Source organism: Narcine bancroftii, chromosome 7 (genome assembly GCF_036971445.1).
Source record: "Narcine bancroftii isolate sNarBan1 chromosome 7, sNarBan1.hap1, whole genome shotgun sequence".
In the NCBI taxonomy this organism is placed as follows: Eukaryota; Metazoa; Chordata; class Chondrichthyes; order Torpediniformes; family Narcinidae; genus Narcine; species Narcine bancroftii.
The window spans coordinates 83,515,985-83,543,012 of NC_091475.1; the positions used below are offsets into that span (position 1 = coordinate 83,515,985).

The 27,028-nt window shown below is 40.9% G+C and overlaps 2 protein-coding genes across 4 annotated transcripts in view; one reads left to right on the forward strand and one right to left on the reverse strand.

Moving 5' to 3' along the window:
- uchl3 (ubiquitin carboxyl-terminal esterase L3 (ubiquitin thiolesterase)) overlaps window positions 1-3,559 on the reverse strand; it is a 41,498-nt gene extending 37,939 nt beyond the window's left edge. Inside the window, exon 1 of the mRNA XM_069890554.1 lies at window positions 3,431-3,559. Within this exon, the coding sequence (XP_069746655.1) occupies window positions 3,431-3,505 (75 nt within the window). The 5' untranslated portion in view covers window positions 3,506-3,559. The remainder of the gene's footprint in view (window positions 1-3,430) is intronic.
- Window positions 3,560-18,354: 14,795 nt separating this feature from the next.
- Window positions 18,355-27,028, forward strand: part of commd6 (COMM domain containing 6) — a 53,073-nt gene continuing 44,399 nt past the window's right edge. For all 3 annotated transcript variants that reach the window (XM_069890550.1, XM_069890552.1, XM_069890551.1), the window contains exons 1-2: window positions 18,355-18,584; window positions 19,141-19,208. In XM_069890550.1, coding sequence (XP_069746651.1) covers window positions 18,370-18,584; window positions 19,141-19,208 — 283 coding nt within the window. In that variant the 5' untranslated portion in view covers window positions 18,355-18,369. The remainder of the gene's footprint in view (window positions 18,585-19,140; window positions 19,209-27,028) is intronic.

The following is a 27,028-nucleotide window of genomic DNA, read 5'->3' on the forward strand; positions in this document are numbered from 1 at the left end:
TGTTCGAAAAACATTTGGTCTTTGACACAATAAACATTACAACTAATTTCTGGCTTAAGCTTACCATTTAAACAACAGACGACAAGAACCCATAATCAGTCTTTGTGTTGAAAGAGAATTAGTTCATACAATCTTAAAAGTGGTCTGTTTATCCAAAACAAATTAAAGTTTCATTCTTTCCTCACATATCATTATTAACATTTCTTAACTGTATTTCGGAACTTCATTTTGCTCTCCAGAAACTTTTTTAAACGCTTCATTACCACTTCAATTTTAAAAAATCCGATATTGATGGTTAGCAAGTTTGCAGATGACACTAAAATTGGTGCTGGTGGATAATGAGGAAGGTGAGGAAGATTACAATGTAACCTTAGATTACAGTGGGATCTTGGTCAAGTGAGTCAATGGGATGAGCAATGGCAGGTGGAGGTGCATTTGCCACAAGGACTGCAGACCTTTGGAATCTCCACACATGTAACTGTGTGGCAGGCCTTAAGGCGAGGCATCTTAAGCATTCAGCCCATATCCCTTTAACACTTCCATATCCAAATATTTTTAAAATATCCTAATTAAATATCATAATTACGCTTGCTTCTACCACCCTTAGGAAGTTCATACCAGATATTCAAAGCTTTGTGTGTACAAAAGTTGCCCATCTGGTTGCTTTTCAACCTTCCCCCACCCCCGATATTTAAATCGTAAGCCTCTTGGCCAGCGGTTTTCAAACAACTTCTTTCCATTCACAAACCACTTTAAGTAATGCCATCAGTGCTCTGTGATTAGCAAGGGATTGCTTAAAGTGGTATGAGAGTGGGAAGGGAAGGTTGAGAACCACTGCTCTAGACCCAATTGTTACTGAAATATTTTGCTTGAGAAAAAAAATTGTCATTGGCCCATTTCCTTTGGAGTTATGAAACCGTGCACATAATGAGTCAATTAGGTACAATTCAAACAGTGGTTTTCAAACTTTCTCTTTTCACCTTAAGCAATCCCTTACTAATCACAGAACATTTAAGGGATAGGGATTACTTAAGGTGATATGTAAGTGGAAAGAAAAAGGTTGAGAACCACTGTTTTAGGCCATCCTACTCTGGGAAAAAGACTGTGACCATCCACCTTATTCATAGAACATTACAACTTAGCACAAGCCCTTCGGCCCATGATGACCAGTATAAACTGACACTAAATCTTCCAAACTTCACACCCATAACCCTCTATCTATCTCGCATCCACGTGCCTGTCAAAGGGTCTTTTTAAATGTCTCTATTGCACTGTCCTCCACCACCACCCCTAGCAACCACAACTTTGTTTTTAAATATACCCCCAGCAGCTAATTAACTTCAACCCAGGCCTCCCTGACCTTGTTCCACCCACCCCCTCCACCCTCCAGGTGATGCTCTCCCCTCACATATTTTAAATGCATCCACTGTGTATGTAAGCAGGGCTCGGCCAATTCAAGATAGAATTGATGGGCCAGGTGGCAGTAGCCCAGTGGACAGGGGTGCATGAGGAGGGAAGGGAAGTTGTTGGGCTGGTAGTGGGGTGCCTTGGTGCCAGCCACTGGCAGGGACCTCATCGCTGGGCTCTGACACACACATTTGGGGCAGTTTGTCTGGTCCCTGCTCAGGTCGCTGCTGCGCAACACCGACCCCCCACCCCCCCGCCTCTCAACTTTCTACCATCCCATCTTCACTGCTTCCTGAATTGTTTTCCATTCATACTTTGCTTTTACCCCACTGCCTTGGCCTATAGAGCCAGTGAACCACAGAAAGGTCGGACTGCAAGCTGCACAAACATTCATCCGAGATTTCCTCCATCATGTGAATGGCTGTTCTCCACCACACCCCCCCAACCTTGGTTTATCCATTTCAACCATCCTACCTTCAGCGTCAAAGTCATGGGCTCCAAGAAACTTAAGCAAGAACTCATCCCCCCAAACCCAGCAGCCAATTCTGGCTCTGCTTCAGCGCTCGGAGCCTGAGCTGCGGCACCGGGTGGAGCACAGAGTCCGAGTGAACCTCACCGCTGGTGAGCCCCGGGGTATCTTCCAGCAGTTCACATTCTGCCAACATGGTGGGGATTGGGGGGGAGGGGCGGGGGGTTGTGACGCTCTGAACTTGCTCTGGATTAACCCTAATCCGCCACCCCCCTCCCCCCTCACTCCCACCATGTCAGCAGAGCACGAGTTGCTGGAACAGACTCTGGGGATCAGCGGCAGAAATGACACTGCCTCCAGGAGCTCTGGTTGAACTGCTTTATTTCATCCTCCACCTTCAAACCAAATTGATAGATTTTTAACATCTCTCCGACCAAATTGGACATTAAAAATCTAAGTTTGATGGGAAGGTGGAGTATCGCACACGCCACAGCGGCAAATCTCCATACTGCTGTCGCCGCCATCTCCGAGAAACCACCGCGCATATCACCCTGGCACAGCGCAACACTGACTCTGGCCTACAGTCACCTGTGCAGACCTCACAGTAAATGTGAAACGTTAAACCAAGACTAGGCCCCCTTACCTTCCAGGCCCCTAGGCTTCAGCCAACTCAGCCACTGCTTACCCCGATGTCTCTCCTAAATCTTCCTCCCCTCCACCTTGTACAGATGTTTTCTGGCGTTTGATACTCACACCGTGGGAAAAAGGCACTGGCTGTCCTCCCTATCTATGCCTCATAATCTAATAATTTAAATTACACCTCTCATCCTTCTTGGCATCAAAGAGAAAAGCTCAATATCTGTCTTTCATGGCCCTCATAGTATATAGTTCAGCCTCCAACATTACAGAACAAAAAAAAAATCCTCGCTCTTCCAGCCTCCCTTTATACCTCAAATAAAAAAGAAAAACAACATTGAAAAAAAAAATTACATTTTGAATCCGGTAAATAAAGCTGATTAAGAAACTAACCACTTAACCTTTTCAACCTAGGTAGGCTGTCTAATTTAAATAAATGGTGGACATGCTCTGTCCTGTGGACAGATGCAAATGCAGCGTGCTTCTCAACTCAGCATCGAGCCCACTGACAGTGCAGGTCAGATGTGCTGGCAACTGTGACCACACATCGCAACACAGAGTCAAAGAAGATTAAACTGCTAAGTTCTCTTCTGAACTATTGGTAAAAGGCAAGTAGTTTTTGACCTGTGTCTAAACTGCTTTGTTCATGCAGAAAGGCTAGAGAGTAAAAAAAACCATATTTAACTCTGAAATTTCACTAACGACATGACCAGTTTAATATTCAGAAGTTTGCCAATTTCCCATATAAAATGTATCCAAGTTAATAAACAGAAGATCAAACAAGTCAAGGGCAACAACCTGGCAAACTTCCTATCTGCACAATTGGAGGAAAAGATTATAAATGGATTTCTCTCCATTCAAAAGTCCCATATTTTTGGTCAGTGAACTTACTACACATTTTCAAAGGAAACACGGTACCTTTTCTGTAACTGGGAAGAGTAGAAGAATAGAGCAGACGGGTCTTGGCACCAAGCTGAGAAGTTCTGGATCCATTCCAAAGACGTCGCCAAATTGCCAGCTGGGAAGCAATCCGAGCTGCTGTATAAACTGGTGGGAAAATGCCTTGGGTTAGTTCCATTGCTGAAACCTTCCCTACTCATTCATCATGCACACAATTAAAGTGTCTGAACTGAATGAATTCCACAGAGCTGGTACTCAAGGGAATGTTAGTGAAGGTGAGCAAACACTTGGTTGAAGCGGGTGTATTTAATTGAGTGTCTTCAAGGATGTAAGACAAGGACATGAGAAATAGTGGTAGGGACCAATTCGCCATTTTGTGTGGTCAAGACTGATCTTCCACCTCAATGCATGTTCCTCCTCAATCTCACTAATATCTAGAAATGAATGAGCCTCCTATAAGGAGAGAAAATAATAATGAAGTCTATATGAATGGGAATACCCAATACATTTTAAGAATTGATATACAAAAAATGACAGCCACATCTCAGGAGTAAAGTGTTGCCTCCCGGTCACTGGAAATTTGGCAGCCAATTTGGGTACTGCAAACTCCCTTTGACTACTAACCTCAATCATCTGGCATTGGTTGAGGGATAAATATTAACTGGGACACAACTGAGAACTTACATACATTTTGTTGAAATAATCAATGGGATATTTTATATTTATAAATTTCATTTGAAAGGTTATATTTCAAGTTTATTACCATCTGACAGTACATATACATTCCCTTCCATAATGTTTTGGACAAAGACACTTTTTGGAGCTGTGCTCCTCAGTTTTAAATTTACAATCAAACAATTCACATGATCCAAGTGCATCTTCCAGATTTTATTAAAGGGTATTTGTGTATATTTTGGTTTGACCATGTAGAAATTATGGCACTTTTTATAAATAGTCCCGTCATTTCAGGACACGATAATATTTGGGGCAGAGTAATGGTATGTACATTAAAATAGTCATGCAATGACTGCTGGAAGCCTGTGATTCATGGATATCACCAGGTACTGAGTATCTTCTCTGGTGATGCTCCGCCAGGTCTCAACTGCAGCCATCTTCAGCTTCTGCTTGTTTTGGGGGTTTCTCTTCAGCATATGGAAGATGTTCTTAATTGGATTTAGATTGGGTGAGTGACCTGGCCATTCAAGAACTTTCCACTTTCTAGCTTTGCTTCTTTGTTGCTTTAGCAGAGAGTTTGGGATCATTGTCTTATTGCAGGACAAAGCATTGCCCAATGAGTTTGGAGGCGTTTGCTTGAACTTGAGCAGATCAGATGTTTCTATGCACCTCAGAATTCATTTTAGCTACTGCCATCAGCGGTTACATCATCAATGAAGATGAGTGCACTGTGGCAGCCATACATGCCCAGTCCATAACACCCCCACCACCGTGCTTCACAGATGGTGCTATGCTTTGGATCTTGGGCCGTTTCTTTACACCTCCATATTTTGATTTTCCCATCAATCTGATACAGGTTAATCTTGGACTCATCTGTCCACAAGACCCTTTTTCCAGAAATCTGCAGGCTCTTTAAAATACTTCTTGACAAACTGTAATCTGGCCATCCTGTTTCTGTGGCTAAATTTGCATCTTGAAGTGGAGACTCTGCATTTCTGCTCATGAATTATTCTGCGGACAGTGGTCATTGACACATCCATACCTGCCTCTGGAAGAATGCTTCTGATCTGCCAGACAGGCGGCATTAGGGGCTTATTCTTCATTAGGATGAGGATTCTGTCATCAGCAGAGGAGATCTTCGTTGGCCTACCAGTCCCCTTGTGATTACTGAGGTCACCAGTAAGGTCTTCCTTGGCCCACCAGTCCCCTTGTGATTACTGAGGTCACCAGTAAGGTCTTCCTTGGCCCACCAGTCCCCTTGTGATTACTGAGGTCACCAGTAAGGTCTTCCTTGGCCTACCAGTCCCCTTGTGATTACTGAGGTCACCAGTAAGGTCTTCCTTGGCCTACCAGTCCCCTTGTGATTACTGAGGTCACCAGTAAGGTCTTCCTTGGCCCACCAGTCCCCTTGTGATTACTGAGGTCACCAGTAAGGTCTTCCTTGGCCTACCAGTCCCCTTGTGATTACTGAGGTCACCAGTAAGGTCTTCCTTCTTAATGATGTTCTAGTTGATTTTGGTAATCCTAAAATATGAGCAATGTCTCTTACTGTTTTATTCTTGTCCCTCAGCCTCATAATGGCTTCTTTGACTTTCGGGAACACAACTCTGGTCCTCATTTTGAAAAATGGCAACTACAGATGCCAAAGGTTATCAAAAGCTTAGAAGCAAGCCTAGCTCTCTTATACCTGCACCAATGAGGCAATTAAACATACCTGAGTACCTGTGAAGCCAAATGTCCTAAATATTATGGTGCCCTGAAATGAGGGGACTATGAATATTAAGTGCTGCCATTTCTACATGGCCAAACCAAAATGTATACAAACAACTTTTAATCAAATCTAGAATGTGCACTTTAATCACATGCAAATTGTTTGATTACAAATTTAAAACTATGGATCACAGGTGCAAGTAAAGGAAAAAAATGTCTGTCTCAAACATTATGAGGGCACTGTACAACAAAAGTGTTCCTCTGGACCATGGTGCACACGCAATACAATAAGATATGTGCATTAAAATATAATTATGTATAAATATTATGACCACTGTTCTGCCTTATGGTATCTTGTGGTAATTTAAATTACTTTATTGTTCATGCACCTGAGAATTTTACTGCATTGTCTTGCGTATATGACAATAAATTCACAAACTTGGAAATCTACCCCTGCAGATAAATGGCAGACTTGGTTTAATGTTTTATCTGAAGGATGGCTCCTCCATATATCTAGCATTCCTGTGATTTCCCCAGGGCCTCGTCCTTCCTGAGCTGGGGTATATTTTCTAATACCACAATCCATGAGGAGAAATCCAATTCTGACCTACTAATTAACGGAATTAAATTTCCACACTGATTGTTGCTATATCTGGGAAAACCCTCTAATAAACCCTGATCATAGATGGCTGCAGAGATTTAGACAATACTTGCATTCAAAACACAAATTTGTGGTTATCAATGGGATATTGGGCATTGAAGTGGAAGATCATTGTTGACCATGAGGGACAGCTTTTATTTGTCTTTTTTTTTCTCCATTCCTGAAGACGCTCGGCTACAAAAAAAATCAAGCACTTTAACTATGCTTTCACTGATGTGCTTTGTTATGTCCTGATGCTTCTTGCTGTCAAATTCTGACAATGTTTTTGTGAAGTACCTTGGAGTCATTTTTTAATGCTCTATGTCCTATACAAATGCATCATATTGTTGGAATCAGAACATTCTGTTACAATGAAAAGTATTTAAATTCTTGGGGGTCATTCACTTGAGAATGGACAAGCTTTAAAAAGCCAAAGTTGGTATCTTTAATCTTAATTTCTCAGACGGTTAACAATTGTGACAAAGCATTAGTTTCTCAGTTTTACAATGTGTTCATAGAGAGTAACAAATTGACGCCAACCGAATTCTTAGAGAGTTTGACAAATTAAATGTCAAGAGGCCACTTCTTCAGACTACAGAGCCCAGAAGAGGGAGTGGGGGAAGAAATGGACAAACGTTCAATATGGTAAGATTTGAATGATCTTCCATCCAGTACAGCAACCAACCCACTGGATGCCAATTTCTGTGCTCATTTTCAACTCACCTGGTTCTGTTTCCCCACAATATTAAACCTTACCCGAGTCTCTTTTCCAATACTCCCTTCAAGCGTATTTGGGAGACTGGAATTATTTATTAATCCACTGTGCAACATCTAAAGAGAAAATGAATTCAAGGTGTTTTGGAGTATTAATAGGAATAGTCTGAAACATCTACTAGCTCAGCACCAAAGTGCCAAACAGATCTGATTAATGGCCATCTTTCCTATACAAATGGGGTGGACATTCACAACCAAAATATTATTCCAAGATTTTAATTTAAAAAAAAAATGGAATTCTCTATCCCACAAGGCTGAAGATGGCACTTCCAAAGCTATTCAAGATTAGAGCAAAGGACTTTTGGATTACGAGGGAGGAGGCAGAAAGAATTGGGAAAAATGGGGAAAAGGGAGTTGAATTTGAGGCTGTGATCTTATTGCTTGGTACAGAAGAGACAAAGGGCTATTTGGCCTGCCCTCTCTTCCATTTCTTACATCGTGTTCAGTGGACACATTATCAAATTGCTCCCATCTGTTTCAGCAGATAGGCAAAAATTTGCCTTTCTTGTTACTGTAGTCCATGATGAAAAGCCACAGGATAACACTGCCACCTGGTGTTTGTCTATTTACTGCGCCTCTGACTATATTACAAGGTACAAGGACTGCCTAAAGAAATCTCTTGGTGCCTGCCACATTGACCACCGCCAGTGGGCTGATAACGCCTCAAACCGTGCATCTTGGCGCCTCACAGTTTGGCGGGCAGCAACCTCCTTTGAAGAAGACCGCAGAGCCCACCTCACTGACAAAAGGCAAAGGAGGAAAAACCCAACACCCAACCCCAACCAACCAATTTTCCCTTGCAACCGCTGCAATCGTGTCTGCCTGTCCCGCATCGGACTTGTCAGCCACAAACGAGCCTGCAGCTGACGTGGACTTTTTACCCCCTCCATAAATCTTCGTCCGCGAAGCCAAGCCAAAGAGGAAAGAGAGAGAGACTATATTAATGCCAAGACATATATTCCAAATCTTTTGTCTCAAAACTCCCTTACTGGCAAATGTGTAACTCTATCTGCCTATAGATCTTGGAAAATGGCATTAATCAGCTGGGTATTCTCAATCTAAGAAGTCTTCAGTCCTGACAGAGTGCAGAATAACAAAAGAAAATGCTGGGAGCACTCAGCACGTCAACCAGCTGTGAGAAGAGAAGGTGCAAGTTTTCAGGTTGAAGAGACTTTCCCAGAACTGGGAAAGAGAGGAAACAAGTTTAACGTTGTAGAAAGGATGGGAAGGGTAAATAGTCAGGAGCAAGACCAAAAACATTCACTCTTCTGTTTGCCAATCAAGTGCTGTACAGTCAGGTTTCTTCTTTCTTTGGCTTGGCTTCGTGAACGAAGATTTATGGAGGGGTAATGTCCACGTCAGCTGCAGGCTCGTTTGTGGCTGACAAGTCCGATGCGGGACAGGCAGACACGGTTGCAGCGTTTGCAAGGGAAAATTGGTTGGTTGGGGTTGGGTGTTGGGTTTTTCCTCCTTTGTCTTTTGTCAGTGAGGTGGGCTCTGCGGTCTTCTTCAAAGGAGGTATATGATAACTAAACCAGTTAGAGTGAGAGAAAGCAAACAAGGCACATGTTGAAGTTGTGAAATGCAGGTCAGGAGCTTTGCTGAAACCTGAAAACACATTAGAAATGCCCAGCAGATCAGGCAGTGGTATGGAGTGTAAACCCTTATGGCACAGGTGGCCACTTCTGACACTGGGAAAATACATGACCGAAATTGTTGAATTATAGTGGCACGCCACCGTGGAAATCAGGCTGACGCTCTGGGCAGCAAGCGCATTCAAGAGCCACCAGACCACACAGCAGCACTGGCCCCAGCAAGCAAACCGGTAGCGGTCAGTGTAGTGACCAGTATCTCCAACGTGGCGCTGGCCCTGCTGCACAGCCAACAGAGAGGGAAAGCGCAGGGAAGGAGGTATTGACATGTAAGAATGTACCCGCGCACAGGAAACCCATTATTGTTATGCAAGTGGTGATGTCAGCAAAGGGGGGCAAACGGCGGGAATGCAAACAGTATAAAAGTTTGGCTTCTGCTCCAATAAACCAGAGCTATACCTGACTACACTCGTGTGTGTGTGTGTGTGTGTGTGTGTGTGTGTGTGTGTGTGTGTGTGTGTGTGTGTGTGTGTGTGTGTGTGTGTGGTTGTTTACTTTGAGTAGTGCGCGGCTACGGAATTCAATATTGTCCCAAAGATGGCTACACGCCCAGCCGAAACTTGAGGTACTGTTCTTCAACCTTTTGTTTGGCCTCGTTGTAACATGGCTGGAAGTCGGAAATGCCAGAGTGAGAATAAAAGGAAAATTAATGTGACAGGTAATTGGAAGTAATCTCAGAAGCACTGGCATGCCAAATACAAATTTTTCAATATGGAATATAGAGCTCAAAATACCTTATTATATTTTACATTACACCCTAAAGTATCTCCATAAGGATGCAATTTAACACAATTTGACAGAGTTCTATAAGGTGGGTCTTGGGCAAATAGGATACACTTTAGTTAAGGATGGACTTGAAAAAGATCCAAGGAGTTTAGGGAGGGAATTCAAGAGCTTGTGCCCTTGGTAGATGAAGGAACAGCAGACAATGGAGAAAGTGATTACATTCAAAGGTCATCACAAGTCCAGCATTCAAGAAACATAGATAACTATGACAGTTGCAGACCTGAAAGGGACTACAAAGGGAGGGGAGAGAGAGGACGAGACTCGACAGGGAGAAGAAACTTATTAATGCAGATGTCAGTGAACCACGAACTAACACAGTTTGACGAACAAGATAATAATCAGTCAACTCTTTATACTCCATCAGCTCAGCCTTTCACAATTGTATTCACCTTTCAAAAAAAAAACCCAAGAAATTTTAGGGAGGGATTTATAATTTTTCAAAAAGCATTAAAGATGAAAACTCCAGAGGAGGTACAATTATAACATTCAAAAGCCATTTGGACAGATATGGCTTAGAAGGATTCTGCATGTGCATTCATAAATACCTTTCATTATTAGAAGACCAAATACAGGCAAATGGGACAAGCTCAGAATGCCAAGGATGAGTTGGACCAAAAGACTTGTTCCATGCTGTACAAATGGATCCCAAATTGCTGAAGGAACTGTGGTGCTTGCAACAAAGTCACGATTTCCAATGGACTATCAAAGGGCTTAGACTTATTCTAAATATAATTTTCAATCATTTTATCCTTAAAAAAAGTTTAACACAAAGATTCTTCAAAAATTGAGCCAGCCTGGTATTTGTCCTGAAATGTCACCTACTTGACCAATAGTAAAAGTTAAGAGCTGTTGAAAAATCAGAATCAAGAGTTTGCAACAAACCCCACATCAGCTCAATGACCAGATCTGAAAGTGAAACGGACTCAATTTTATTCTCACACAGTGGGATTCATCCCATGTGTGCATTCATAAATCTCCTTTATTTGTTTCTTTTAAACAACATAATGAGATCACAATTTGCCGAGTGGAAAACATGAAAGGTAATGGATTGCCTTACACTTGGGTCACAGACTCAATGTGTCGAATCTGCAGGAATGTGCTAATTTGATTTTTTTTTAAAAGAAAAACAATCCATTAGGATTCTTGAGGCTCAAGAGAATTCATAACATTCAGTTTCTAATTTCTTGTTGTAATTAGTTGGAATGCCATCCAACTCTTATGGTTTTCCTCGGAGATTGAGCCGGCACATCGCGCGGTAGTAAACAGTAGCATAACACACTGTAACACACCCCTTAACACAGCGAACCAGCACAGTTGAAAGCTGGAGCAGTACAAGACCTGCAGGCCTAAAATGACGCTGGCATAGCTGCCCAGATAAAAGATCAATAACAGGCTGGGGAAGAAGGGTATTCACATGCAAGAATGTCCCTGCCCGCTATTGTTATTTATGCGACTGATATCAAACGGCGGGAACTCCAACTGTATAAAAGGAGCATTTCCAGCCTCAATAAGTCTCAGAGCTCAACCTCCCACACTGCGAGTGTGTGTGTTTCTTTGTAGCAGTCGGCTACAATTGGTGACCCTGACAGTTTAGACGGAATCTAAACCCAGCGATGGATAGCGAAGCAGCGATCAGCGCAGTTGGCCTCAAGCTCCCGACCTTCTGGACAGTTCAACCTGGCATGTGGTTTGATCAGTCGGAGGCTCAGTTCCAGATTTGGGGCTTCACATCTGAGTCCATATGGTACTACCATGTGGTCAGTACCCTGGATCCAGAGACTGCAGACAGAGTGGCCAACTTCATCCACAGGCCACCTTCAGAAGGGACTTATATTGCCTTCGAGGAGCTATTAACTGAGATCTTTGGGCTCTCATGGTGAGAGAGAGGGGCACGGCTGCTTCACTTGGATAGGCTAGGGGGCAGATCCACATTAGTGCTCATGAACGAGATGTTGGCCCTCCTAGACCACGAGCTCTGCATCATGTTCGAGCAGGCATTCTTGGAGCAGCTGCCCGAGGACATCCAACTGCTCCTGGTTGACGCGGATTTCAGCAACCCCCAGAAAGTCACAGCACAGGCAGATATTCTGTGGAAGCAGAAAAAGAAGTGCTCGGCTCCCATGGGGCTCGTCGCAAAGTCTCGCAACCAGACCAAGGCAGGCCCGGGATAGGAGCAGCAGGGACGAGTCCACCAAAAGATGTGGCTCTGAGGCCTGCCGATGCTGGTCACCCTGTGAGTTCCAGGGAAACACCACAGTGGCTGGGCATCGAGAGAGCCTCCTGTATACATGGGACTGTTTGTCCGGAAGAAGTTTCTTGGTGGATATAGGAGTGGAGGTCAGTTTGGACTCGAGATGTAGGCAAGTGGACCCTGCATTGAGGGCTGCCAACAACAGCAGCATACGGAACCTATGGCAAGCGTAGGGCCGAATTGCAGTTCAGAGGCAGTCACTTCTCGTGGGTATTCACATTGGCCGCAGTGGAACAGCCACTCTTTGGAGCGGACTTCTTGCTGGCCCACAACCTCCTAGTAGGCCTCAAGGGCAAGAGACATGCACTGAGGGGTGCTGGGCTCCCGGCACTGCACCTGGACTCCATCCACAGCTCAGAAGATGAGTTCTCAAAGGTGCTAGCCAAGTTCCCCACAGTTCATGGTGGAGGTGCCCCGAAATGGTGTCAGGCATCACATCCTTACCTAGGGTCCACCTCTCCATGCAAGGGCGAGTCGACTTCACCCAGAGAAGCTCCAACTGGCCAAGGAAGAGTTCTGCAAGCTTGAGGAGTTAAACATCGTTCAGCCGTTGGACAGTCCATGGATTTCTCCCCCGCACATGGTGCCTGAAGTATCCAGTGGCTGGAGAACATATGGCGACTATTGTCAATTAAATGAGACCACCACTCCAGATCGTTACCCCGTGCCGCATATCCAAGACTTTGGGGCAAACCTGCACGGAGCGAAGATCTTCTCCAAAGTGGACTTGGTGCGAAGGTACCACCAAATCGCCAAGACAGTCATCATCACTCCATTTGGGCTGCCCTGAGGATGCCATTCAGGCTCAAGAACACAGCATAGACCTTCCAGCGACCGATGGACGCGGTGGGCGAGACCTGGACGGCACATTTATCTAATTAGACAATATCTTGGTGGCAAGTAGAAACCGGCAGGAACAGCTACATCACCTCCGAAGCCTCTACAGTCACCTACATGAGTTCGGCCTTACTATTGGCCTTACTATTAACCTGGCTAAATGCTAGTTCAGGCTGAGCACGATTGACTTCCTGGGCCACAGGATTACTAAATACGGGGCCACACCATTACCCAGCAAGGTGGAGGTTATCCACAACTTCCTGAGACCCAGTACGATGAAAGGACTGCATGAGTTCATGGGGATGGTCAACTTTTATAGCAGATTCATCCCTGCAGTGGCTTGAACAATGTGCCCACTCTTCACCCTGATGACTTGACCTGAGATGATGACTCTGCACGAGCGTTCATGAAAGCGATGGAAGCCCTGGCGAATGCTTTACTCCTGGTCCACCCCAGGTCAGACGCACCCACAGGCCTCACAATCAATGCTTCAGGAATGGCAAATGGTGGAGTTCTGGAGCAGCAGATAGAAGGAAGTTGGTACCTGCTAGCTAAGCCGGCACACATGGACCCGACACAACCTGTGGAGACGGCAGCACCTCAATGCAGAGGTAGACCGCCAATAGACATTGGGGACTGCATCCAAGGACACTATGAACTGTAGCACCGGTTCTGGGGGGAGAGGGGGTGTCATGTGGCGGCCCGCCACCATGGAGATCGAGCCGGCGCATTGCACAGCGCACGTGGTAATAAACAGCAATATAACACTGTAACACGTCCCTTAACACAGCAAACCAGCACAGTTGAAAGCTGGAGCAGTACAAGACCAGCAAGCCTAAAATGGCGCTGGGCAAGCTGGCCAGCTAACAGATCAATAACAGGCTGGGGAAGGGTATTCACATACAAGAATATTCCCGCCCGCTATTGTTATTCATGCAACTGATGTCAGCCAATCAAACGGTGGGAACTCCAACTGTATAAAAGGAGCCTTTCCAGCCTCAACAAACCTCAGAGCTTAATCTCCCACACTGCGAGCGTGTGTTTCTTTGTAGCAGTTGACTAGAAGGGATATTTTTAACATTTCTTCTTCATGTCTTAACTATTGTATTACTTCAACCAAATTGCACTATTTAAAAAGCACCAGTTCATAAAGCAGTGTTTGGTAGAACATAGACATAGTGAAGCTTTCAACACGAGCTGGAGAAATTTCTTGAATGGCCTTGTGAAAATGGTAGCGTTTCAGCCTTGCAGCCAGTTGGCAATTGCAATGCAAGTAGAGTCTGTTTTGTAACAGAGATGTTTGGTACGATCAAATGACTTTCTGGCAAATGGCAACAAGAGGACAGCAGGGATGCAGACACTATTTCTTGGGTCAGAATCAAAGCAAAATATTCATTACTGGAAAAAAGATGAAATGCAAAAAAATTGCATTAATATGACAGCCTTCCAAAGCACTTCAGTCACACACGTATGAAGTTACGACAAGACAAGTTTATTATCATCTGATTGCACAAGTACATCCTGACGAACCTGCATTCTCTGGACATTGGTGCAAAATCTTCACAATCAGACATAACACATAAACAATTCATATGCAGGGCAAGTATTTATATATACAAAAATAAATATAGTTTTGCAAACTTGATGGCATTATAGGAGCTGAATCTGGTGATGCAGTTGTGGGTCAGTAGCATGAACAGGTGTGGGCTGAGCACACAACCCTGAGGTGCACCAGTGCTCAACGTGATGTTGCTCGATGTTTGACTACTGACCTGAACATACTTTCCATTAGGAAGTCCAGAATCCAGTTTCAGAGTCGGGTGCTGAGTTCCAGCAAGAACAGCTTCTCTCCCAGCATCTGGGGAATGAATGGATTAAATGTCAGTCTGCCAAATGGGGCTTTGTTTTCCAGGTGGGTCAGGACAGAGGCATAGAATGGATAATGCTATAGCCGTGGAATGGTTTCTTCTTTAGGCGTTTTGAAATGGGACAAATGTTTCTGAGAGGTGCACTTTGATGTGTTCCATCACCAGATGCTCAAAACATTTCACAATGGTGGAGGTCAGTGCCACACATCACTGAGGTTTGTTATGTTGACTTCTTGGGAACCAGGATGATGGTGGATGTCTTGAACCCTGCAGTAATGATGGACTATTCCAGTGAGGTGTTGAAGATGTCAGTGAAGACCTCCATCAATTGGTCTGCACAGTCATTCCATACACCACCAGGTATGTGGTATGGACCCACCATCTTGTGTGAGTTTACCTTGGATAGGGTTCTCCTCGCCTCAGCCACGGCTATGCAGGGAGACCGTTGATCAGAGGGACAGAGAGCTTTCTTTGGCGTCATCCTGTTCTTCTCATCAATCCATGCATAGAAGGTGTTCAATCTGTCCGGAAGGGAGCCATCGTTGTCCTCATCTTGCAAGGTGGACTTGTGATCTGCAATAATCTTGATACCTTACCACATGCACATTGTGTTACCAGTGTCTACCATACTGCTGAGCAACTCAAACACAGTAAACTCCTCAAATAACATTAATACTGTTAGGCAATGGCAACCTTCAACAAGAGTCTTTTGATATTCAAGTGGCATTTACTATCATCAGCTCAAAACATGGACCATAGGGGTGGTGGAAATAAAATGACAGCAGTGCCATATCTGGTAGGAGAATATCACTGTACCGTTTACATAGTCAGTCACAATATAAATGAATATTGAAAGTTAATATAAAAATACAGGGCAAAAGCAAGGTTAATTCATGCTTTGTGGTTGAGTTATTCTCACAGATTTAAATGAAGGATTATATTTGGTCCCAACTCCCCTTGTGCCAATAAAACAGCATTTACTGGTTTAGGAAATAAGATTAAATAGAATAAATCAGAAGGAAATGGTGCCCTTCAAAATTGTCCACTAAAACATGGCATTGACTGCTGCCTTGCTGGTAATTTGAATATCTCACGAATGAATAAAAACAATCCATGATTTCTGCAAAGGGCATGTGGAGCAACAGGGATTTTAAAAAAAAGTTGATTAAATACATTAAATGATAACGCCACTGGTAGGCAGTTTGACCTTCCTTTCTTAGAGATGACCTGGGACTATTATGTCACAAATTACTTTGAATATTGAGGGGGTTTGCTGTGCGTTATTTACAATGACATGGCTGTGTCTGCATTCTGCACAACTGTGATTCATTGTGTGTTAAATAATTCCAGAAATCTTTGGCTTGGCTTCGCGGACGAAGATTTATGGAGGGGGTAAAACTCCACGTCAGCTGCAGGCTTGATTGTGGCTGACAAGTCCGATGCGGGACAGGCAGACACGGTTGCAGCGGAAAATTGGTGGGTTGGGGTTGGGTGTTGGGTTTTTCCTCCTTTGTCTTTTGTCAGTGAGGTGGGCTCTGCGGTCTTCTTCAAAGAAGGTTGCTGCCCGCCGAACTGTGAGGCGCCAAGATGCACGGTTTGAGGCGATATCAGCCCACTGGCGGTGGTCAATGTGGCAGGCACCAAGAGATTTCTTTAGGCAGTCCTTGTACCTCTTCTTTGGTGCACCTCTGTCACGGTGGCCAGTGGAGAGCTCGCCATATAACACAATCTTGGGAAGGCGATGGTCCTCCATTCTGGAGACGTGACCCACCCAGCGCAGCTGGATCTTCAGCAGCGTGGATTCGATGCTGTCGGCCTCTGCCATCTCGAGTACTTCGATGTTAGGGATGAAGTCGCTCCAATGAATGTTGAGGATGGAGCGGAGACAACGCTGGTGGAAGCGTTCTAGGAGCCGTAGGTGATGCCGGTAGAGGACCCATGATTCGGAGTATCATACTAATGGCAGCATTTTTCCTTTACAAGAGATCCTTTTCAAAAAAATTGCCTTGTGACAAAATAGTCTCCCAATCAATCATAATACACCTGAATAATGTTCCCAATGTGGCAAACCTCAGAAATCAGGGACGAGTCAGGAATGACAACGGGGAAAAATATTATTTTAGCAACATCTGGAAAAATCTCCAGTGACTGTATTTCAAAAATTTTCAGAATAAATCAATTCTGTAGACATCATTTTTACCCCCTTTCTGAACTGATCTCCTTAGCATGGGACTGCAAGAAAAAAAAATCCTCAATTGTTTGCATAAATTGGTTGCAGTAAATTTTAATCGAAACTTGTATTTGTGCTGCAACCCATTTGCCCTGAACATTCCTCATTTGTGTGTGAAGCAACCCTACAGTTCTCAGCAGCAGGTCTAACAGGACACTATAAAAGTTATGATACAGCAAAAGAAAATACAAACAAAAGGAGAGCAAAAGAATACTTGTCAATATCTTGGGATTATCTTTGAGAGAGAGAGAAAAAAGTTACAGGCCTTAAAAATAAATCAGCAGATTCACTTTCTTGTGATTTCATGAATTAAATTCACCATCTTAATGGGAAGGGAGTACTATGGACATCCAGCTGATGATAAGTTCTGTATCACGAGTCCGCGAAAAATCACTCACCCCAGGAGCTGGAAAATTGTGCACACATTGCAGAAGCAAACCCACGGGCTCCCCATTTCCCAAAGTAATGACAAGGTGACTGCAGAAGTGTCGGTCAACAAGGGGCCCCTGGAGAAAGCTCACAATGTACCATCTTCATTTAAAATGTGGCATTTGTAGGACAATTACGTTACCAGACACCAAGTGATTAAAATGTCACGCTGGAAGGGTGGTTTTGCTATTTCTCCCACACCTTCCTCGAACCTGAAAACATCATTATTAATGCAGATAGCTTACCGGTAAACATTCCACCTTTTGCCACCTTAAAGCCCGTTTCACGTTTCCCTTGAAAATGAAAGCCTCTAAACATTTGCCCCTTGTCACAGTATCTTCAAAGTGAAATACGGCGATTCAATGGGGGGGGGGGGGGGAATATCACACAAAACTTGGGCCATGAAGGAATTTGGACAATGCAAACCTGACGTCAATGTAGGGTCTTAAAATAACTTGTCGCCCATTTTGCTAGTTACTGAATTGATCAACAATCCCAGCGTCGTGCAGAGAAACACAATTTTTAACAACGAGGGAAAAAAAAATGATCGACGAGAAGTTCTCCCGAAGTGATGGCCAAGAACCTCTTCACAACCTGTCCAGTTCCAGTAACTCACCTGGTTCATGACCTGGGGGGGGGGAGAAAAAGAAATTTTTAAAAATGAATTCATCGTCACCAAGGAGAACTGCCAAATGCAATTTGCAGGATTAAAGGATGCAACGCTTTTTGACAACCCAATTTCTAAACAAGACTCGTACATCAGGATTGGCTTCCAGCGGTAACCAACGTGGGGAATTCATTCTTTAGCACAATTTGGCGAGGCCCGAAATCGCTAATTCCGCTGCTTCGCCTCCAAATCACGCTTTCCGTCTGGTTAATTTCAAAGCGCTTCCTTGCAACGCTGATGGGGAGGGGAAGGCGAAGGGGGGAGGGGGAGAGAGAGAGCAAACATCAAGCAGGAACTTAAAGTGGCCGCAACTTCTGCTGCACATGATCAAAGCACCGAAGAATCCTGCAACAATATGGCAAGAGGGTTGAGATGGCGCCTTTTAGATCGCTCTTAAAATGAACCGAGGGGACGACAGTAACAGCGCTACTCCCCAAGATGTTGCGGATGGTCGGTGCGGTCATAGGGCAAGGACGGCGACCAATCACGGGCAGTTGCCTGCCTGGGATTCCCGGCGCGCGAAGAGCGACGTCATCCACTGGAAGGCTACATGTTGGGTTTGGAACGTGGAGACAATCGGAGGGGGGCGTGGCGGAAGTGGCAGCGTTCGACGATGGCAGGTCCCGGGTTGCAGTTGGGTGCGGGATGGTCTGGTGAGTGTTCACTGCGGTTCATGGTCCAAATCCCGGAGAAATGGAGTGTTGTTCACGTGGGGCGTCGCACTGTTTTGACCTAATCCTATTCAGCATGTTGCCGTTGATTTCCGTGAACAGAAATTTAAAAGGAAACCTTTTTAAACCTGTTAACTCTCACACGTTTACTAAGACAGTTGCAGCTATACTTTCCCCCGTAGTTGTGGGATTCCAGACATGACCATGCTTTTTTAAGCCAGAGCAGTCGTGTGGGTGTCTAATGAAGCAAAGCAGATATCAACCAAAAGATTTCTTTAAAGCTTACTACCTGCTCTATGTCGCTGGGAATCAGGTCAGGAAGGTTAGAAGAAATTATTGGGTATATTAAGCCTTAAAAGAGAGAAAACATAAAATCTAAAATATCCTTACAGTGTGCCTAACAACCTGTCTATAATGACAGCTCGAGGACACAAAGTGTATGTTGGTTACGTGCAAGAAGAAAAACAGTTTAGATTGTGAGAACATAATGAAATGTTGGAGAGAAGTAATTGTGTCTTTATTTTGCAACAACATGCAGTGTGGCCTGCCAATGGTTTAAGACTGTGAAGAAGGAAGTGGAGGTCATCACCAGGGTGCCAATTTCAAGTAATAATTCAGGGTTGAAGTTATTTGGAGGGATGCTGAAGTATTGTGTGCAAATCCTTGTTGCAAGAGGATGTGAAATAAAAAGGATCCAGAAATGATAATGAATCTAAGGAAAGTGTAGCAAGTCCATCACTCCTTGACCGTTAGAATGATGGATGTGAGTTGAAGCTGATCTCGTATTTTATGATCTAATTGTAGTATAAAGCCAAGTAATGGACAATTGTGAGAAAACCCATTGTTTTATAAATATTATTGTTTTACACAAATAGATATATACAGAAGATTTGTAAAATACACAATAGAGATGTCCAATACAAAGAAATCAACAGTTATCTAATTTATAAAATACATCTATAAAGTAAAAAAAACATACAATTTTATTCTGAATGTTATACCTTCTTTTCTCCCCTGTCTCTTGAGTGTGTTAATAAGCCAAGGCTCGATAATAAAAGTATGCCTCAACATGGAGTAATATAATAAAATGTTGGGACTGGTTTAATATTAAAACTAGAGGTTCTGAAAGTAGTTCAGGAAAAGTCCCTGTAAGTTTTGAAACCTTGTGTCTTAGTAATTGACAGAATAACAAATCTTTTCTAGATTTATCCCTCAACCACTGGGCATGGGTGCGTGGGTTAGTATCTCTCGACTTTGAGTAATATCACGCGTCTGACCAAAAGAGAGGCAAAAGACTGAACCTGAGATTTAACTGGAGTCAAACGAATGTCATCCTCTCCATTGATACCAAAGAGGGTAGCCAGAGGATTAAGTTCAAGATTTAAATTAAAGATTAAGGATAAGGTCTGGAAAACATTCTTCCAGTATTTTTTTGAGGCTAGGGCACATCTAAAACATATGAATAAGAAAAGCCTCATCTCTTTTATAATTCTCACAAGAGTTTACATCTGGATAAATATGAGATAATTTTGCTTTGGACATGTGAGCTTTATGTGCAACTTAAAATTGTAACAAACAATGATGGGCACAGAGAGATGTGGAGTTAACTAATGTAGATTAAATCCCAAACTTCATCTGACAATGTGACTTAAATCCTGTTCCCATGCAGATTTACTTTTAACAAGAGGGGCAAATCTTAAACCTGCCAACTTAATCATAAATAACAAATATTAAACTTTTAAGAGTGGGTTGTAAATTGGAAAAAAAACACATCAGCAATGTCAGTATCAGGTACACCAGGAAAGTTAGATATTTGAAAGTGTAGAAAATGTCTAATTTGCAAATATCTAAAATAAAATGGGTATTTTGGTAGTTTGAACTTTTTAGAAAGTTTTTCCAAAAGAAAAAGGAAGTGGGAAATCCAAGAAAAGCTGGAATGGAGAGATTTTTAGCTGAACGCAACTCCATTGCACACCACAACGGGCCGTCAAGTCGTTTATGAAAGTGTATCCAAAACGTAATGTTGTGTATATTGGCTGACCAATATTAAAATTAGAAATTGCGCAGCATCATACCTCCACTTCTTTTAGATTTCTAAAGGTAAAATATATTTAATCAAGGTTGCTTACTGTTCCATATATAGGATGATATAATAGAATCAAATGAGTCAAAAAAGGATTTAGGAATAAAGATGGGTTTGATCTTCAGAAATAATAAGAGGATAATGTTTTCCAACCTACAGGCCAATATTTTGGACAAAATCAGCATTCAAAAGAGAAAGTGGCCTATGTGAAGAACAGTCAGATGGGTTCTTATTCTTTTTGAGAATAAGTGAAATTGAAGCTTCATTTAAAAAAAAAAGGTAGTTTTCCAAAAATAGAAGATTCAGAAAAAAACTGAATCTACATAGGTTGCCAATAATTGAGAAAAAGTTTGTAAAACTCAGCTGTGAGGCCATCAGGACCAGGAACTTTGCCAGATTGTAAAGAGTTAATTACTGCAATTATCTCAGAAGAAACAGGCTTTTCCAACACTGTCTGGATTTCTAAAGAGTGAAGAAACAGTCATGTTATCTAGAAAGTTCTTCATAAGAATTGAATCTTTAGAAGATTCTGATTTATGAAGGTTGGAGTAAAATTGTCAAAACACTTCATCTCTCTCCACATGGTCAGTAGTAATAATCCCATTATCTTAAAAAATTTCTGAAGTAAGTTGCTTAGTAGTATAACCTTTCAGTTGACCAGCTAGCAGCTTTCCTACTTTATCATCATGTATATAAAATTTAGATTTACTCTGCAAAAGTTGAGTCTGAATAAGATACACAAGAATTAAGTCATATTTCATTTTTAGTTTGACTTTTTTTTGAAAAGCTCAGGCTTCAAGGAAGCAGCATATGATCATGTCGATCTCTGAGCTTCATTTGATTGGCCAATTCATTTCTTTCCAAATTAGCTTTCTTTTTCACATTAACTATCAATGAAATGATTTGACCTTGAAAAGAGTCCCGTACTACCAAGCCAGAGACCTCTGAAGCTGAATTCTTTTCAAAAAAGAAAGCAATTGGATTTTTTTAATAAATTCCAAAAAATTATGATCACCTTAAGGTACATTCTTGATAATCCCGCCAGAGAGTGGTCAGAGATTAAAATGCTCTCATATTTACAAAAGCCAATGAGTGGAATTAAATTTTTCATCTGAGGAAATGATCAATCTGGGAATATGTGTGATGTACATTAGAGAAGAAAGAATACTCCTTATTGTTAGGATGTAAAAAAATCACCAAATATCAATGATGCCACATTGTAACATGAACAAGTTGATGAGCATAGCAGACTTATTTAATGTGACAGTTTTAGAAGATGAACGGTCCAGTACAGGATCTAACCAACAGTTCATGTCACTACTTGCGATCAAGGAATATAAATTTAAATCTGGTAAAAGAGAAAAAAGCCATTTTTTTAAAACAAAAGTCTGAATCTCTACATTAGGGCTGTAAACATTAACAAAAACAATCAATTTATTATAACATTTACCAGATAAAAATTAGGTAACGTCGATTGGGATCTGCAATAACGTTATGTTTAATAAAATGATCTATCAATATTGAGACACCTCTAGACTTGCCCATAAAGGCTGAGTGAAAGTGCTGTCCATTCCCAAATCTTTTTTTGAAAATTTTATTTTTTGTTTTTCAAAACCAGTATTGGGGGTGGGGGGGGGGGTGTCACTTTTGGAAACAGACATTTTTAACATATTTACACATTTTTTAGTACAAATTGCTTCTGAGATTCAAATACAGTATCAATTTGCTTGTAGTTCCTCCTCCCTCTCTCCCCCACATCAAAAGAAAACAAAGCAACTAAAGACAGAAAATAGTAAAGGAAAGAAAAGGTTAACTCAGTGTACCGCCAGTCTTTTTTTTATATATTTTATTTATTGCTCAAATCAAAAGCAAAGTACGAATATACATAATATTTTCTCCCTTATAACTCCCCACCCCTCTAAACTACCCCAAAGAGGAAAAAAGAAAAGAGGAGATCAACTCACATAACAATTATCCAATGTCACCATGACTGGTGCAACCCCAACAGGAGGTGAAAAAAAACTACAAATTTAAACCCATATTTCCTAAACGGGCTTCACACCTTAACAAAAAAGGCATAATGATTATGTAAATTGTTTATCTTTTCCAACGGAATACAAGACCTCATTTCCATATGCCGCCATTGAATAATTAAATCAGTCTCATTTTTCAAAGTAATAGCCAAACATTTTCTTGCCACAAACAATGCCAATCTCAAAAATGCAATTTTAAATCAGGATTCAATTTTTTAAAATATAACCCAATAAAAATACCAGAGGGTCAAGTGAAAGTTTGAATTTAAATAAACCCAAGAATTCCATAATTCTATTCCAAAAAGGTTTCACTGTCTCACACAACCAAACAAAAAAAAAGCCAACTTGTTGTGGCACCTAAAACATAAATCAGAAGAAATAAACGTACTTCTTTAACTTCTCACGAGTTAAATAGAGCTGATGCATAAAATTATAATGAACCAATCTATATCTTTCATTCACCAATTTAGTCACACTATCTTCACATATAGTCATCCAATCATCCTGAGAAATAGAAATAGACAAATCTTTTTCCCCACCTCAGCCTAAATTTATAAATGTGTGGCTTATGCATTTTATGTTGTAATAAAGCATACATTTCCGATATAAATCCCTTCTTGCCTCCTTCAGTAAGTAAACTTTCAAATCTAGATTATCTTGGCAATCTTAACGTATGTCCAAAATTATTTAAAAATAAAACTCATACCTGATAAGTAAGCAAGGCATTCGAAAGAATTCCATATTTTTCCTTCATTCTCTGAAATTAAATAAAATACCCAACTTCATAAGTCCTCGACCAACTTGATACCTTTTTTGTTCCCATATTTCCAAAATCTGATTATTCACTGAAAAAAAATTTATTCTGATACAAAGGAGCTTCAGCCAAAATTTTACCTTCAGTACTTATAATGTTATTCTTCTTATTCCATAACTCCATTAAATGCTTCATAACTGGTAAATTATAACTCTGTAGAAGCTTAGAATTCTGTTTATAAAGAAAATGATCCATTCTTTGTTCACTAATCTGAGGCAATTCAATCTTAGCCAAACCAAAGATGTCAACTTCAAACACTCTATTAATGAATTTTAATTGTGCCGATTCATAATAATGCTGAAAATGAGGAAGTTGCAATCCTCCTAAAGCATATTTCCAAGACAGTTTTTGCAGTGATACACTTCCCATTTTACCTTTCCATTTAAAAAAAAGTCCTCACCAAAGGAATCAAGTCTTTAAAAATTTTTTTTTGGGGATTCTACATAGACTGAAAAAGATATTGTATATGGGGAAAGATGTTCATTTTCACACAATTTACTTGCTCTATCAAGGTTATTGGTAAATATTTCCACCAATTTAAATCATATTTAATTTTAGACAATAAGGACAAATAATTCAATTCATATAAATGATTATAATTGTCATCTATTATAATTCCCAAATACTTAATTCAATATGTTTACAAGATGAATAATCTGCAGCTGTTAAAAGCATTATTTCGCTCTTATCCCAATTAACCTTATAACCTGACAATTCACCATACTGTTCCAGTCTCGCATGTAAACTCCCCAAAGATTGCATAGGCTGTGTTAGATATATCAAAACATTGTCTGCAAATAAATTTATTTTATACTCATCTATTCATCTTAATACCCTTAATATTACCAACTTGTCTAATCATTTGAGCCAAAGGTTCAATAACAATGCAAATAGAGCTGGCGACAAAGGACAACGCTGTCTAGTCAGTCTAGATAATACAAACGAAGAAGATACCTGTCCATTTGTCACCACTCTAGACAATGGATTTTTATATAAAGCCTTCACCCAGCCAATAAAAAGTGGCCCTAATTTAAACTTCTCCAACATTTTAAACAAAGAACCCCATTCCACTTTGTCAAAGGCCACCTCAGCATCAAAGGCAACTATCATGGGTTGGCAGGATTGCCCCCGAGAAACATTAATTAAAGAAATCAACTTTACAATATTATCAGCAGAATACTGATTATTAATAAACCCTGCTTGATCTACATGAATCAAATCTGGTAAATATTTAGCTAAGCTATTAGCCGCAACCTTAGCAACAATCTTATAATCTACATTTAGTAAAGAAATTGGTCAAAAAGATCCCATTTTTAACAGGACCCTCTCCTTTTTAGGAATAATCTTAAATGCTCGAGAAAGAGAATTTGGAAAAGAACCACTCTCTGTAGCCTGTTTCAAATCCTCCATCAACAAAGGAAGTAACAAATCTTGAAATTCTTTATAAAATTCTGAAGTAAAACCATACTCGCCTGTGGATTTCCCACCAGGTATTGCCTGTAGTGCCTCTTTAACCTCCACAACTGTAAAAAGGGCATCTAGATCCTTAACCTCTGCATCATTTAAAGATGGTAAAGCTAAAAATCCGACAAAAAGGTGTCAATTTTGGCATTATCTTCCGATACTTCAGAAGTATACAACTTCTCAAAAGATAAACAAAATTCATCATTAATATCCTGGGGCTTGTAAGTAGTCAACGTATCCCGTCTAATAGCATTTATTGTCCTGGAAGCCTGATCTGTCTTCAGTTGCCACACCAACACTTTATGAGCATGTTCACCTAACTCATAATAATGTTGTTTAGTTCTCTGCAATAAATTCTCAAACTTATAAGTTCGTAAAGAATTATACCGTAACTTAAACTTTGTTAAATGAGCTTTTTTAGTTTCTGTCGCGTCTCGCTGTACTTCTTTCTCCAAAGTATCTATCTCCTTCTCTAAATCATTCACCTTAACCAAATGTATTTTTTAAAATTCTGGCTGTATAACTAATAATCTGTCCCCTCAAATAAGCTTTCAATGCATCCAACAAAACAAACTAGTATCAACTGAATCCACATTTATTTTCAAAAATGACTGTATATGATACCTCAATAAAATCAGGATTTTTCAACAACATGGAATTAAATCTCCATCAATACACATTCTTCTCAATCTCCGAATCAGTACAAGTAATTAATAACAAAGAATGATCAGACAAAATCCTACTTTTATCTTCAGCCTTAAAAATTCTTCCTTGCCGTTCAGCATTGAATTCAAAACTGATTTAATGTCTTTCAAATCAATTGGTTTCTCCAACTGTTCCCTCGTCCAGTCATTCAATATGAGATTCTGCAATCTATTTAAAAAAAACCATTTGGAGCCCATATTTGAATTATTTTAATTTGAAAACTCAAGGATAAGGTTTTGAGTGCCGCTGAGTCTCCTTATCGTATATTAAGTGAACTGTCTTTGTTGTTCTCTTTTTCTCTTTTTGTTTTTCTTTGTTGGGTAGGGGATTTTGATGTAGGATAGAGGGAGGGTATAGTTTTAGGTTTGGAGGTGGGGTTGGGGTTTTTTTGGTAGATTTTTAAAGTTTTTTTTCTGTAAACCATGTTTAAAATCTGATGTTATATTTCATTTTTTGTAGTCATGGTTGTTTCATAAATAAGATATTAAAAAAAATTCTTCCTTGCAATTGTACTGACACTAAAAAAAATAAATTTATTCTAGTGTAAGAATCGTGTTTAGATGAATATAAAGAGAAATCCTTCTCAGTCTGGTTCAAATCTCTACCAAATTCAAATCCTTCATTACCGTCATTGTTTTAACTACTGATTTAGGAGATTTATCCAACAATGAATCCAAACAGCAATTAAAGTCACCTCCAACCAATACATTATCATAAGCCTGATTTTAAATTCAACAAGCATCCACCATAAATCTTTCATCATCTATATTGGGAGCATAAATGTTCATTAAAGTCCAGGCTTCTGAAAAAATTTTGCAATTAACACTCAGCAGTCTACCAACAGCTTAAAATACTGAATCCAATGTAAAAAATAACTTTTATGAATTAAAATAGCAACACCCCTTGCTTTGGAATTTAAAAGTTATAACATGCCCAACGCAATCTCTTTTTAACTTTTGATGTTCTTTTTCAGTCAAATGAGTCTCTTGCAAAAATGCAATATCAACTTTCAATTTTTAAATGTATGCTAATACTCTTTCTTTTGATCAGATTATTAAGCCCTTTAACATTAAAAGTGGCAAAATTTAAGTTGGCCATAACAAATTATATACACCCCCACAGTGGTGAAGCACCCCCTAAGGTTCATAACAAACAAAGAACTCAAATAAAGAAAGAACAGAAAGACCCATAAAAAAAAATCTCTTTCCCCTCCCCTAAAAAAATACTACATCAATATAAGTGTCGTACCCTCCTCAATTACACGGGAGTGACAAATGCCACAAAGTGACTGACTACTTCGGAAATATTGGCAGTTGAACCACCTCCC